The 13,195-nt window shown below is 37.5% G+C and overlaps 1 protein-coding gene across 1 annotated transcript in view; it reads right to left on the minus strand.

Moving 5' to 3' along the window:
- Window positions 1–13,195, minus strand: part of casp9 (caspase 9, apoptosis-related cysteine peptidase) — a 52,012-nt gene that overhangs the window by 18,910 nt on the left and 19,907 nt on the right. Inside the window, exons 2-5 of the mRNA XM_039755781.1 lie at window positions 12,617–12,770; window positions 9,150–9,360; window positions 6,747–6,839; window positions 5,971–6,032 (exon numbers count right to left, since the gene is read on the minus strand). Coding sequence (XP_039611715.1) covers window positions 5,971–6,032; window positions 6,747–6,839; window positions 9,150–9,360; window positions 12,617–12,748 — 498 coding nt within the window. The 5' untranslated portion in view covers window positions 12,749–12,770. The remainder of the gene's footprint in view (window positions 1–5,970; window positions 6,033–6,746; window positions 6,840–9,149; window positions 9,361–12,616; window positions 12,771–13,195) is intronic.

The following is a 13,195-nucleotide window of genomic DNA, read 5'->3' on the forward strand; positions in this document are numbered from 1 at the left end:
GTTCTGGGTTTGTACATATGCATAATGTTGTCATAAAACAAAATTCTACAGTGTGATAGACATTTGGTTTGGAAGAATGAGAGCACTTACAAGCAATTTAATTAAACACCAAGTCTCACAATCTACTAGGCCTGACTTCTAATTATAAAACTGGTTGGAGTGAAAACCTGAACCCACTGCTTACCTCAAACAGTGGAGTTCAATACCCTTGGTGTAGGGTTATCATGCTCTGAAAGTCTTTCCTCCCATGTCATCAATAATGTTCAGTTAATGTAATATTTTAAATTTATGTTATGTCTTTCTGTGGCTGTGCCCTCCAATGAACTGGCACCTCATCCACAATTGGTACCTGCCTTGCGTCCAATGCAGTTGGGATAATGTTATAGCCTCACCTGACCCAGATTTGCAGGAAGAAATTTTGAAAAAGAATGGAAGAATACATTTAAAAAGGTTACGTAACACATCTTCCGGCTGTTCTTCAGCCATGGCTTTCATCTAGAAGTGTTCAGTACAAGCCTGTTGATTGTTGAAAAGCTTCCGTCTTCCTCAATATGAGATAAGAACGTCTCTAATTCTTTTTAGATATTATTAGGATTTAAAGCGGGTTGGATAATGAATGGATGGATGGATAAAATTACCTTTCTCTGCAATTTTCAGAAACCTGTGCTCCTGTGTTTGGGATGGTTGATCTGATCAGGCCAATATTTTTGTGATAACAAGCATTTCACGTTCGATAATGATGGATTTCATCTTGCCAAAAAGGTATTAAAATACATTTGAATTTTCTTCTATGTGCTTTCTCCAATGTGTGCTTTTCAATAATTTTACCCCACAGATGACTCTATACCTAGAGTTCATGCACTTTGTTTGTTCTGTTGGATTCTGTTAAAACAACAGAAAAAGCTTGACTTTTTATCCAAGAGAATTACAAACCACTGAAACTACTATCATTGGACGCAGGTGGGCTCAAGTGCATTTATAACAACTTCTGCATTTTAGCTGAAGACTGTGACAGCCTTGTCTAGTGTGTCACAGACAGCTTGGAGTGTAATTTTACACTGCTAATTGTACTCCTCATTTTAAAAAATGTTTTCAAATGAGTAGCTAAACAATGATAAAGCTCTTGGGGTAATTCTCAGCTTGACATGTACTTCTCTAATAACTGAAAATAACTGCATTCTTTAGAACTTCATAATATCATAATTGTGCAGACAAGTCAAAACTGAGACAACATCAAACCTCTACTACTGTCTAATAATTGTTTGTTCCAAAACTCCAGATTATTTGAATATTCTGCTCACAATACAAAAATCTGTGTATGGGGAAGTCTGGCCATGACATGCATTGGACATAAAAGCCTGGTAAAAGGCAGAAATGGGAAAGTGTGCATTGGCATGGAGAATGTATGTCATTCTCTCGGTACAAAAGCAAGAGTACCACCAGACAGATAGTATGCTTTATAGGTGCACTAAAGACCACAAACAGGTCAGCTGCACCGGAAGGAAAGGGGAAATGAAAGAGAAGGCTGGCTAGAGGCATGTGATACTCCTCCATAGTTCTAGAAGTCAGAATGTCATTTAATGTGATGTTGCATAAATGAAAGGATGGCATGGTGGCAAAGGGGTTAGCACTACTGTCTCACAGCTCCAAAGCTTTGTGCAGGCATAACTATCATCTAGATAAACAAAAACATTAGATCCTGGTTAATTGATGTTCCAGAAGAGTATATAGGGAACATCTTTTCTCAAACAGTGAAAGCAGCTGTAAAGCTAACATGGACTCCAGCCCTTTATGCTAGAAGCCTGAAGCATACAGATACACTACATTCTGCCAATGGTAACTCTAATCTTGTGTCCAAGCAGAAATTGGAAAAATGCCCCAAAGCCAAATCCGATTCCAAAGCACAGACAAGAACTGACCTCAAGATGTGGTTTAAAGTTTAAAACTAGGAGTTGGAAGGACAATGAATACCAAAAACTTGATTAGCAGAAGTAAAAGTGGACAAAGTATATATTAGAGAGAAGGGTGATAGAGGGTGTGTTTAGTTCTTATGGGCAGAGGACAGAAAGGTAAGCCACTGGACAGCCAATTTACAGATAGATGGAGACTAGCTCAGAGTGACTCCTAGTATTTTTTGTTTTCCTGATTTATTTTTTGATCACCTCCTTATTTAACCTCCTTGGCGTTAACCCCTAGTATGACTGGGGCTTAGAATTCTATGTACTGTATTTTCGGTTAACCAAGAGTCAAACTCCAGGTGACATTGAATAATGCACTTTGCATTTTTAAGCCTAAATAACGCTTCGGGCAGTATGCTGCTGCCATCTATTGGAGGAAATAGTAGCACGCTGCAAAAAAACATATAGTGTTAACCCTTAAATTGCCGTAACTCGCTATATTCGGTTCCCAATGCAATTTGCCAGCACACCAGAGCTGATCAGTCCGTGCCATACATTTGTTGAGCAGCCAGCTCAGGGCCACTGCCACCCTCTAGCGAATCAGCATCACTGTCCCTGGGATTCAGCTCCAGCACTTGACTAGCCTGCAAGCATCAGTGTTGGCATCTGTGTGCTTGCGTGCAGCCAGTTCAAGCGCAGTTGGCTTGGTGATTTACTGAATTTCATTAATGTCATCAGTTGCATCTTGTACATAAAATAATAGATTGTTGCAGTAGTTTTTTAAAATTTTTAAAGTTCATTGGCAGTGTGTAAAATGATCAGTGTTACGGTAATTGTGATGCTCTTTTCATGAAAAAACATGTTCCATTAAAATTTCACTTTTTTTTGGTGAATTGTAGCAAAAAACTATTTACCATCCAGGGGTACATTAACTCCCCAAATATGTGGCAGTTTAAGGGTTAAATGTTTTGCCACTCTAAAGTAACTCATCAATATTCATGAGTAGAGTGGAGCCTTCAAACAAAACATAATGGAATGTAAACAAGGGGCTATAAAGTCACTTTTGAAAAAACTAATACTGAACCATTAATTAAATACAACAGTAATGATTACAATGTGAATTGGTCATCAGACGTTGACCCAGATAAACAAACCCATGCATATGGCACCATACAACTTAACTGCTGTGAAATGCCTGGTGATTTCAGTCACATATCACTGCAGCAGAATCTACGTGACAAAAATGTAAAATGACTGCAATCAAGTAAAAACGACAAGAAAAACATTAGCCCCCTTATCACTGTTCACGATACAGCAACTGTCAATGTTCATGTCAGGGAAATGTGGAAGTCAAAATGCCTTGCACTGTGGTACCCTATATTTATAATAATACATTCTACTTTCTCATGGGCAAGCAAAAGGAAAATATTGTATGAAACAAAATATAATAAATATGAGCACAACTACTTCTGCTTTACTGTGACAAAGATTCTGCTTTGTTCAATGGTAAACAAGACCAACTGTGGGAAAAGTTAGCAAGTAAAATTGCGAGTTTAGGATGTGTTCATGGGAACAAGCTGCAGTGGGTGAAGTCTGGTATTGCTATTCACTGCAGCAGATGTAGGCACGTAAGGGCATGAAACCACAGTAATCAAATATGAGTATAAAGCTCAGCAGGAACAAGTGAGTATGGGTCCCTATTTCAACAGGTACAAATGCAACTGCATACAGATACAAATGCCTGCAGGAGTTATGTGAAGTATGAACATCACTAGATGCATTTGGCACAGAAAAGACTTTTCACACCAGTGCAAGATCTAAACTGAAGTTGCAAAAGGACAAGCAAATAGCAGCTCAAATGACAGCCCAGCCCATCCCAAGTCGTTCCTTGTTGTACATGGATTTCCTATATACTTAAAAATAAACAACAGATATCAGATTCCAATATTCAGGCCTTTAATGACCTCTTGGGCACAGCCATCAGCAGTGTGTCTATTTGCAGAGAGAGTGTCTACCTTTGTCGAGAGGTTTACTTACCTTGGCAGTGACATTCATGTCTCTGGTGACTCTTCCTATGAAGTCAGTAGATGACTTGGGAGAGCATGAGGAGGTCATGAGGTCGCTGGAAAGGGGTGTGCAGCGCTCCCGATATCTATGCAAAAGGACGAAGGTCCAAGTCTTTAGAGTCCTGGTGCTTCCTGTCTTGCTATATGGTTGCTATCCAGTGACCTGAGACAAAGACTGGACTCCTTTGGTACTGTGTCTCTCCAGAAAATCCTTGGGTACCGTTGGTTTGACTTTATGTCGAATGAGCGGTTGCTCATGGAGTCCCGAACGAGGCACATTACCTGCATTGTGAGGGAGCGTCAGTTATGACACTATGGCCATGGGGCTAGAACCCTGCTATTGGTCTTAATCAAAGGATTATGACCTGATATGTTCTGAAAATTTAAAAAATGAGGTAGCATACAACCTGGTGACCATGATTTATAGTCATGTCTTTACAGCAAAGTAGTAGATAAATCAAGTTATAAACACCATAATGTCAGAAAGAAAAATAGCAGCTACATCTACTGAGCACCCACCACATCACAAACGCCAATTAGGTAACGAAGAATGAAAAACAATAAGACGACAAGAAAATGAAGCACGTAGACAAGCAAGAAGTAATCCTGAATATAGCCTGATATGTTCAGAGAAATCAAAAAATTTCAGGTCATGGCAAACTGGTGGCCACTTTACTGGTGGCTAGAAAAGTTCACTGCAATAAAAGCATTGTCACTACAAGTTCAGCTACTGATAATTTCCCAGGACACAGTACAAACATGTTCAAAATTCATATTCAAGTGCAAGTATTTTGTTTATTGATCATCAAAGATTGAACTTATGTAAATAAATGACGCCTCAGACAAGACTCTCAACCACATTCACAAGAAAGTAGTAATCTTGAAAACAGAGCACTGTTTCTTAAAATATGGTTTACAGGATGCAGCTGTTGGGTCATGTAGGATCGTGACTCACTGTTATATTTAATGGGAATGGGTCACGTGTGGTTTTTTGAAGTGTATAGCGATGGGTTGCTTCCGCTCGTTTAAGCAATTAGAACATTAGAACAATCTAGACGAGAACAGGCCATTCGGTCCAACAAAGCTCTCCAGTCCTATCCACTTATTTCTTCCAAACAACCATCAAGTCGAGTTTTAAAAGTCCCTAAAGTCTTAGTCCCTAAAGAAACTGATATTGCTACGCTATGATGTTGGCGGAAATTCTTCAAGGGGACGGCATCAATTTTCAAAGGACTTTGATTGTTGCCAGCGATTCTCCAAGGGAAATACATGGTGATTCTCCAAGGGGGAACAACCTCTGATATGACTGTTGGTGGTGATTCTCCAAGTGATCTTATGGTCAACACGGACTGGATCTCAAAGACATTAAGAAGGGTAAGATTGGGTGCAAGAAAAAAATGTTTAAGAAACCCTGATACAGATTAAATGAACTGTAGGCAAATACAATGGCTCATAGACATGCAAGACAAACTCCAGGATACAGAATACAAGAACTCCTCATACACAGAAATGCATGGGAGCAATTGAGAAGATCGTCACATACTTGAAAATTCCAACCATATGAAAGCATTGCTTTTACATCCTTATACTAATGTTTTTTTGAAAACTTTTACTTAGCACAATTATCAGTGATGTGATCGGTGTCAAGTTCTATTTTTTAATGTTGAAAACAAAAGAATGTGTTGCTAAAATATAAAAGTTCTGTTTGCTCTAGATGAGCCACCAGATGTAACAGAATACATATGACTTTGAGGAACTGAAAGAAATGACAATTTAGAAAACATCAGAAGTATCAACAGCTCCATATCTTTAACTTAGTTTTTATTTGTATTTGATTTTAAGACCATAGGTCTGCTTGCTTCACTAGTTTTTTTTTTTTATAATGTTTCGATAGACTTTTTACAAGGCACCATGTATTGTGAAATTTTTGGTTTTTATTACTTTACAGAGTGAAATTCACGGTTAAATATATGGCATCTTATTACAAATGGCATTAAGAAACGTACCTGCAGGCTATTTCTACGGACTCCTCTGCTTGGTTTAGGGTGCAAGTGCTGGTCTTCTGTGCCTAGCATAAATGAAACAAAGTCAATTATTTGTGTTTTCAATACGTTATAATGGAATTCCAGTGTAACTGGAGAAAAGACGGAAAAAATTCCAAGGTATATCACCTTTGACAATATTGGAAAAGTTTTCATTCATTCACATGTCAAAATTCACCATTATTCTATCTCCACACCATTAAAAACCAAAAAAAGGGTTTGAAATAGACAAGGCTGTTAAAATTTTAGAAGTACACCATTCATGGTTTCCAATGCATGTGTCATACATTTTGTCACCCATACCTCACCAATCAAGTATTGACGCCTATGAACATCTGAATCTGGCCACAAGTGAATGAGCAAATGCTGCCTAACAGACAGAGTGCCCTCTAGAAGGTACATGAGCCACCACATGACTGCACACAAGCAATTTCAATCTACAAAGTCAATCAAATGCTTACACTAAAGAAAATTCTCATCAATAACACAACAAATCCTTTCTCATTCCATACAAATAAAAGAACCACCAATGTACCAGCTAAACGATCAACGTGCAGGAAAGGGAAAGCAGGTGGATTCTAGCTGTGCAGGAATACAAAATGTACACGTGGCTTTCTGAGGCATTGGTCTGGTTTCTCACTAGCAAATCTACAAAGCTTTGAATTTTTATGGAACATTCCATACTTAAACACATCTCGAATGACTGCAAGCATGAATTAAAATTAAAAAAATAAAATTACATTGAATAGGGAGTGGTGTTTTATCTTGGGAACAAGAAACACCCTTAACGACAGTGGTTGCATCCCCTCGGTCTAGACGGTCCTTGAATTCCCCTGCAAAACAAACATGAAAAAAAAAATTAACATAATACCTAAGGAGGGGCTTCTTAACTGAAAAGCCAGCTCACTGTCTCTGGGATGCTGCATACTGTTTGCATCTGTTATAAATATAAATGTAGTTTTTTCATCTGACAAGACACCCAGCGCCTTTCAATAGCAGATCTATATATATATATATATATATATAAATATATAAAATGCTAAGAGTTGTGTCCTGTCAAAAGATTACTCAAGAAACACAGGGGTTAGACCATTAATCTTGATCTTAACTGAAAGATTATAACATGGTACGCGTCAGTGAAGCAAAAAATGTTGCTGGTACAAGTTCTGCAAAGTTATTGGGGTTCACATTATTATTCTTACTACAAACTGCATAGGCAAACTGATCAAGAAGGTGACATGCAGAAAGGAAAAACAAAGCAGAGACATCTGCAGAGCGTGAGGCAAACTGCAGTAACCAATTACATCATAGGAAAAAGAAGAATGACAGCTCTGGCATCCTCTGCATGTCAAAAACATTCAGTAATGCAACCTGCTAAAGCTGGAACCTTGATCTTAGGAGGACTGCAGGTTAGGTTATGTTCTAGTATGAAGTAAAAAAAAAAAAAATAAAAAAAAATAAATAAATAATTGCTCTTTATTACAAAGGAAACAAGGAAACAATTCTTTTAACTTTTCCATGGTACCATTAAATGGTCTTAAGCAAGTCATGTGTCCCACTAGCAACTAACTCTTGTTAATTTGGTAGGCCCACAGGACAGACTGAAATGACATAGACACAAAGAGTTGCAAAGCTCTAATAACAATAAAGGAGTTCCACTTGTACTAACTAGTTAATATTATGGTCATTCTAAAAATAAGGACCCATAAAAGATAACGACAGTAATCATAAATTTCTAAAAAATAGTTGCAGTTAAATATAAAGTGCAAGCAAAAACTTACAAAAAAATGCTCTTTCCACTAAAACATACACGTCTGTCGGTCTGTCCAGTTGCTATGTTTCTATCATTCCAAAAGATGGAACATCACAAACATTTTAGTTATGAAGTGCATTGCATTCGTCATTCCAACAGATGCTGCATCACAGACATTAACATCACTTTTACAAATTCCATACCAAATGATATATAACAGAGGCATGTGCATTGCATGGTGCACTGCAAACGTTAAAGCTGAGGGCTACGCTGATTACATAGATTTCATCCCATCTTAGATGGGTAACACAACTAGTAAAACAATAAATGATCAATATAAATGCAACTCAGCAGAAGACTAACTCGGAGTAAAGGGGCTGCTGACAGAAATTACATCATGCAGTGCTCTTACAGTTAAGCCAGAAAAGCATGCAATGGTTGATTCTTATTGCTCATGATGACCAGTGGATTATTAAGATTCCTCCTCTGTCTCTGGAGAGTTCGTCTTAACTACCAGCCTTCCTTATGAGTTACTGTTGTTGGCTTCATCTGCAGTAATGCCACGGCAGACTTCACCTGCTACAACAGATTACTAAAACATCTTTAACAGAGACTTGCATGTTCAGAGGACCCAAACCTCCACAAAAACCAGAAATAATCTTAGTTAATAATCTGAGTTGCTTACTCAACGAATCATACTAAGTTGTGGTTACTTTGCATATGTTTGTGTGAAATAGCAAATACTTTGTATTACATTATAAAATGTATTATTTTTTTATCCTAGCTACAACTACAGAATTGACTAGCAAGCACCCTCAGATAAACCCTTGTATTACATATCCTACTTTGTCCAAATGTCAGTAAAAATCACCTAAAAGGAACAATTAAAATCAACTAGGCACCATTACAAGCAAATAGTTAGTCTTTATTTTATATAGTGTCTTGAACAGCTGGTACTATCATAAAGCAATGCATTTAAATACACCATGTAAAAAGCAATAATTTTCACTTTCCTTATGGTGGGGTTTCAAGCAGCACATAATGAAATTTTGCGCCATCTGCAATAGTTCCTTGAGGAACTTGTTTACCAGCAGTACCAGTGTGATTCCCTAGAGTCGCTTCAGGATTCCCATATGCTAAAGGGAACTCTTCTATTCAAACCTCACGCCAGTTTTTGGGTGAAAACTATAAGCTTATCTGATTCAATGGTAGTGTTTTTTGTTTTGTTTATTTTAATTTTCCACTCTTACTCCATGGACCAACCAAGCCGAACCTTGAAGTAATTCACTTTCACAGACTACCGGAGTAAAAAACAAAAAAGGACAAAATTGATGTGTCCACTAAACATACAAATTTTAAGGTAATCTCTTATAAGATGTCAAACACTTACAAGCATGTGGAGTTGTATTTGGAATTATGACCGGCAAAGGTTCAATGATAGGGGGCTGAACAGGAATTTGTCCTCTTTGGCAAAGAATGTCAACCACACGGTTTTGGCCAGCTTCTCGGAGACACTCCAGGAAAAGATGGAAAGCTTGACTTCCTCGACCCTCAAGGTCTGTGAGCAGCTGCCGGGAGCAGTCTCTGCGAACTGATTTGTTCTGAAGTCAAAAAAAAGCAACATTTTTAATGAACTAGTATGGATCAGGGTTTGCTGTACCCCATAGTTTTGCTGTTAGTGCTCCCATTTACCTTTAAAAACCTGTTGCTTTAGAAAGCAAGACAACGGGTCTCAAGAAAATATGACATAATAAGAGAAATGTGTTTCTTGACATAGAAAGGTGCAAACACTATGAGGCCATATATAGATGTTAGTGTGTAAAGAGACTTAAGGGGTGGAGGGACTTATATTTGGGGGTGTTCATCCCCATTAAGAAGGCCCTAGGGCTCTCTGATTATAACCCAAATTAGCAGTTTATTTTCACATTAGAATTCTGTTTTTATTCAATGAATTTGTCATACAAAATGGTCCCATACATGAGCCAATATTTATGGCACATCAATACCTCTGTGTTTCAATTTTTAACCCCAGCATAATTAAAAGTACAGCTGTTTTCTAGTATGTAGATTTTAGCTGGAGACTTTGACATCCGCACATTTCACTTTAGTATGATGCTACACTGTATGATCAGAGCTGTATAGTAGTTTTAAAATCCCCTGAGATTTTGATGGAAAAAAAAGACACAGGCAGTTGAGAACAAAGGCAGCCACTCCCTAATGTGTACCTTCCTGAGTCTGTTGGGGAAAAAAAAGACACAAGCAGTTGAATCTGGCAACTTAAAGGCAGAGAGAATCCAAGGTGACAATTACACCTTAATATAAAAAAGGAAAACGGAAATCTTGCCAAGCTCAGTTTCAAATAGATTCACAGGACAGTATATGACTCAGACCCAATGGAGAAAATGCAAAACACTGCTAAATTATGGGCACACGTCCTTTAAAACTGTTGCTAATCTCTTCTTCACTTTAACATCATATATACAGACCCATCCATATTTTTATTTCAAATATATCTGCAATGCAATGTATGATCAAGGCCTACAATTTGTTCTTATAAGTTTTGTCACCATCAAGTGGGCAAAATATAAAGCACTTTTAAAACATTTCATGCTTTAGTTCAAGTTTGTCACGATCTTACTTTTGCTTTTATGATTCTATAGTTTTCACTCGGTCTCTAAAAATCACTGGAAGGATTCTAGCCATTACTTTTATTTTTCTATTGGAGGCATTTTTGACAATGTTAAAAAAAAAAAAGTACATTCTCCTGTGGCACCATTTTGTTTTCATTGCGGGCGCCACCATTGTGTGACCAGTGTTGTCTTGGTTGGCAGGCAGTTGCTAGGAAGGACAGTCAGGAATGCACTATGCATGACATCATTCCTGTGTTGGTATAAAGGTCATCAATTCCAAGTGGTCCATGTTTGACAGGTCCACACAATTCCTGGTGGTCCAAGTTTGGCAATTAACTTAAAGCCATTCTACTTGTTTCTTTATTTCAAATCATTTTTGGTTTTGAACACTCTTCTAGCTCTTACTACAAATTACATCTTTCATTTTGGTTATGTTACATTAATTATTCTGTTTTAAAACCTCCTGCTCTGTTCAGTCCCTACAAATTCATCTTTTACATCCTGGGCTTTGTTATTAGATTCCTGTTCTCCCAGGTGTGACCTTAGCTTGCCTTCTCCAACTTCTATCTTCTAATTCCAATTGCACCTTAAATTAAAACTGCTGCCACAATGTGAAGTAAATATAAATCTAGCTTCACTGAAGCTAGACATATAATATGTACATCTGGAGACAACAACGAGTGAATTTTGTTTAAAACTCGATGTTCACTGAGCGTCACATTTCCAGTCTAGAAGGTGGTGATTTTTGAACTGCAAAGATTAGAGGTGCTCTTGATGACCTGGTCTGACAGAGAGCAAGCCTGTGCTTGCGATGAACAATCCACAGCCGAAAAGTCTCTAAATGAGATATATAAAGGTGTGTCACATGTGCAGAGAGAATATGGCATTTGTTAGAAAATAAACATAACCTGTTGCAAATGAATAACCTTTCTGTACCATCAGATTATACACTGGCATTCAAAGACATCAATGGATGAATGGTAAACGTGAATGATGTTGCAGGTGCTGTGTGTGCTCTCAGTTATTCAGAGTCAAGATGATAGTGTAGGAGTCGATGTAAGATTGAAGCAATTGACAGCTATATTCATGAAAATATTACCTGCAAAATATGCATTTGAAGTAAATGGTGCGTCACACTCCTTTAAAAGGACTGCCGTTAAAGAACTGATAATGAAGAACCAAAGGAGATGAAGATTTCGGTACTCAAAACGTCCGAGTCAACAGATCTGCCAATCAACACCAGCTGATGCGCATATAACAGGCTGCACAACATCCACCTTCTGACTGCATGTTTAAATGAATAACTAAACAAATTTAACATTACTGTCTAATTGGAAATGCAAACATGCCATGACAAAATAGCTACAAGTGCTTTAACATGTAGTATATCCATAGACCATAATGCTTATCGAAAACTCTATTTGCTGTTGTTATGTTATTTGAGATATCGTAGCAGGCACTACTCAAATGTGTGGAGCCCAGAAGCTGCAGGCTTCTTACATATGTGTATGTCTGTCTGTCTTCATTATCACAATGCTCATTAAAATGTACAAATTAATTGTTAAGCCTCAGTCACCTTGTGCTGCCGAGCTCCTGAATGGATACCAGCAACTTAAGCTTTTTATTTTCTGTTATCATTACGTCTTTTGTTTTTGCTCTCTCATTGAAATCCCAGCAGTGGTTTAAAATGCATGGACTAGAGCAATACAGGGTGGGTGTTTTCGGAAGAAGCCCTGTGGGTATAGCTTTTGCAGTGCAGGATTTTGACGCTATTCTTCACACACTTTTCAACAGGTTGTACCAAAACATGCATTCTCATTTGAGTATCCCATCTGGAGAATTGAATCTGGCCCCAGGAGCCTAATGCAATTTTGATTTATTTTTATATAGCAAACTTTTCAGTAGAGGAGTGTAAAGCCCAACAGTCTGGAGGTAAATTTGGATCAGTATTCCCACTACCTTTGTATCTGTCTAACACTAAACTGACTAAAGCACCTTAAAAAAAGATATCTTTTTCCACCTTTACCCAGACAAGGTGAAGAGTTACTATGAACATAATCAATTTTTTAGAATCTGTCTGACCAATGATGGAACTTTGGACAGTCGGATTCTATCTTATAAGCATTAAGCAGAAGACTAGAATGGCAGACCATCACAGGGCACACCTGTGTTTAATAAAAAACACCAACAAAAAAAATAGGCAAAGGACTACTAAGGGTTTCATTACCTGAATTTCATCAATCATGTCTTGCGTGAACACTCCTTTAGCAATTAAACCATCATACAACAAAGATGGCTCCAGTTCCTTCAGCAACTGAACTCGATTCTTTTGCAAAATACGTCTGTGCCGTTCATCCATTCTTCTCCTTGAACCTACGAGTCTAAATTATACAAAGAAAAAACATGAGTGTTTTTTGTCTTTAACTTATTAACTATAATTAACATAAATGGATAGGCAATTAGTTTTTATTAATTTCATAACAGACAGAAGTGAGCATCTCTAAAAAGCAACTTCTATATATCTTACTTTCTTTAGGCAGATTCTTTGCCTATAGAAAGTATATAGAATACTTATGCAAACAATTATTATGTGTTTTATATTCAGAATTAATTTGGAACACTTTGCAAAGATCTCTTTTCACTTTGACATTAAAGATCTTTTTCTGTTGATCAGTGTTCAAAAAGTCAAATTAAAGCTACTGTGATTCAATGTTACATAACAATAAAATTTGAAAGCTTCCAAGTAAGTGAATAGTCTCAGCATTCTGTTTTCAAGAGTAAAATGCAGAGATCATCAGAAGTGGAG

Source organism: Polypterus senegalus, chromosome 6, assembly GCF_016835505.1.
Source record: "Polypterus senegalus isolate Bchr_013 chromosome 6, ASM1683550v1, whole genome shotgun sequence".
NCBI lineage: Eukaryota > Metazoa > Chordata > Cladistia > Polypteriformes > Polypteridae > Polypterus > Polypterus senegalus.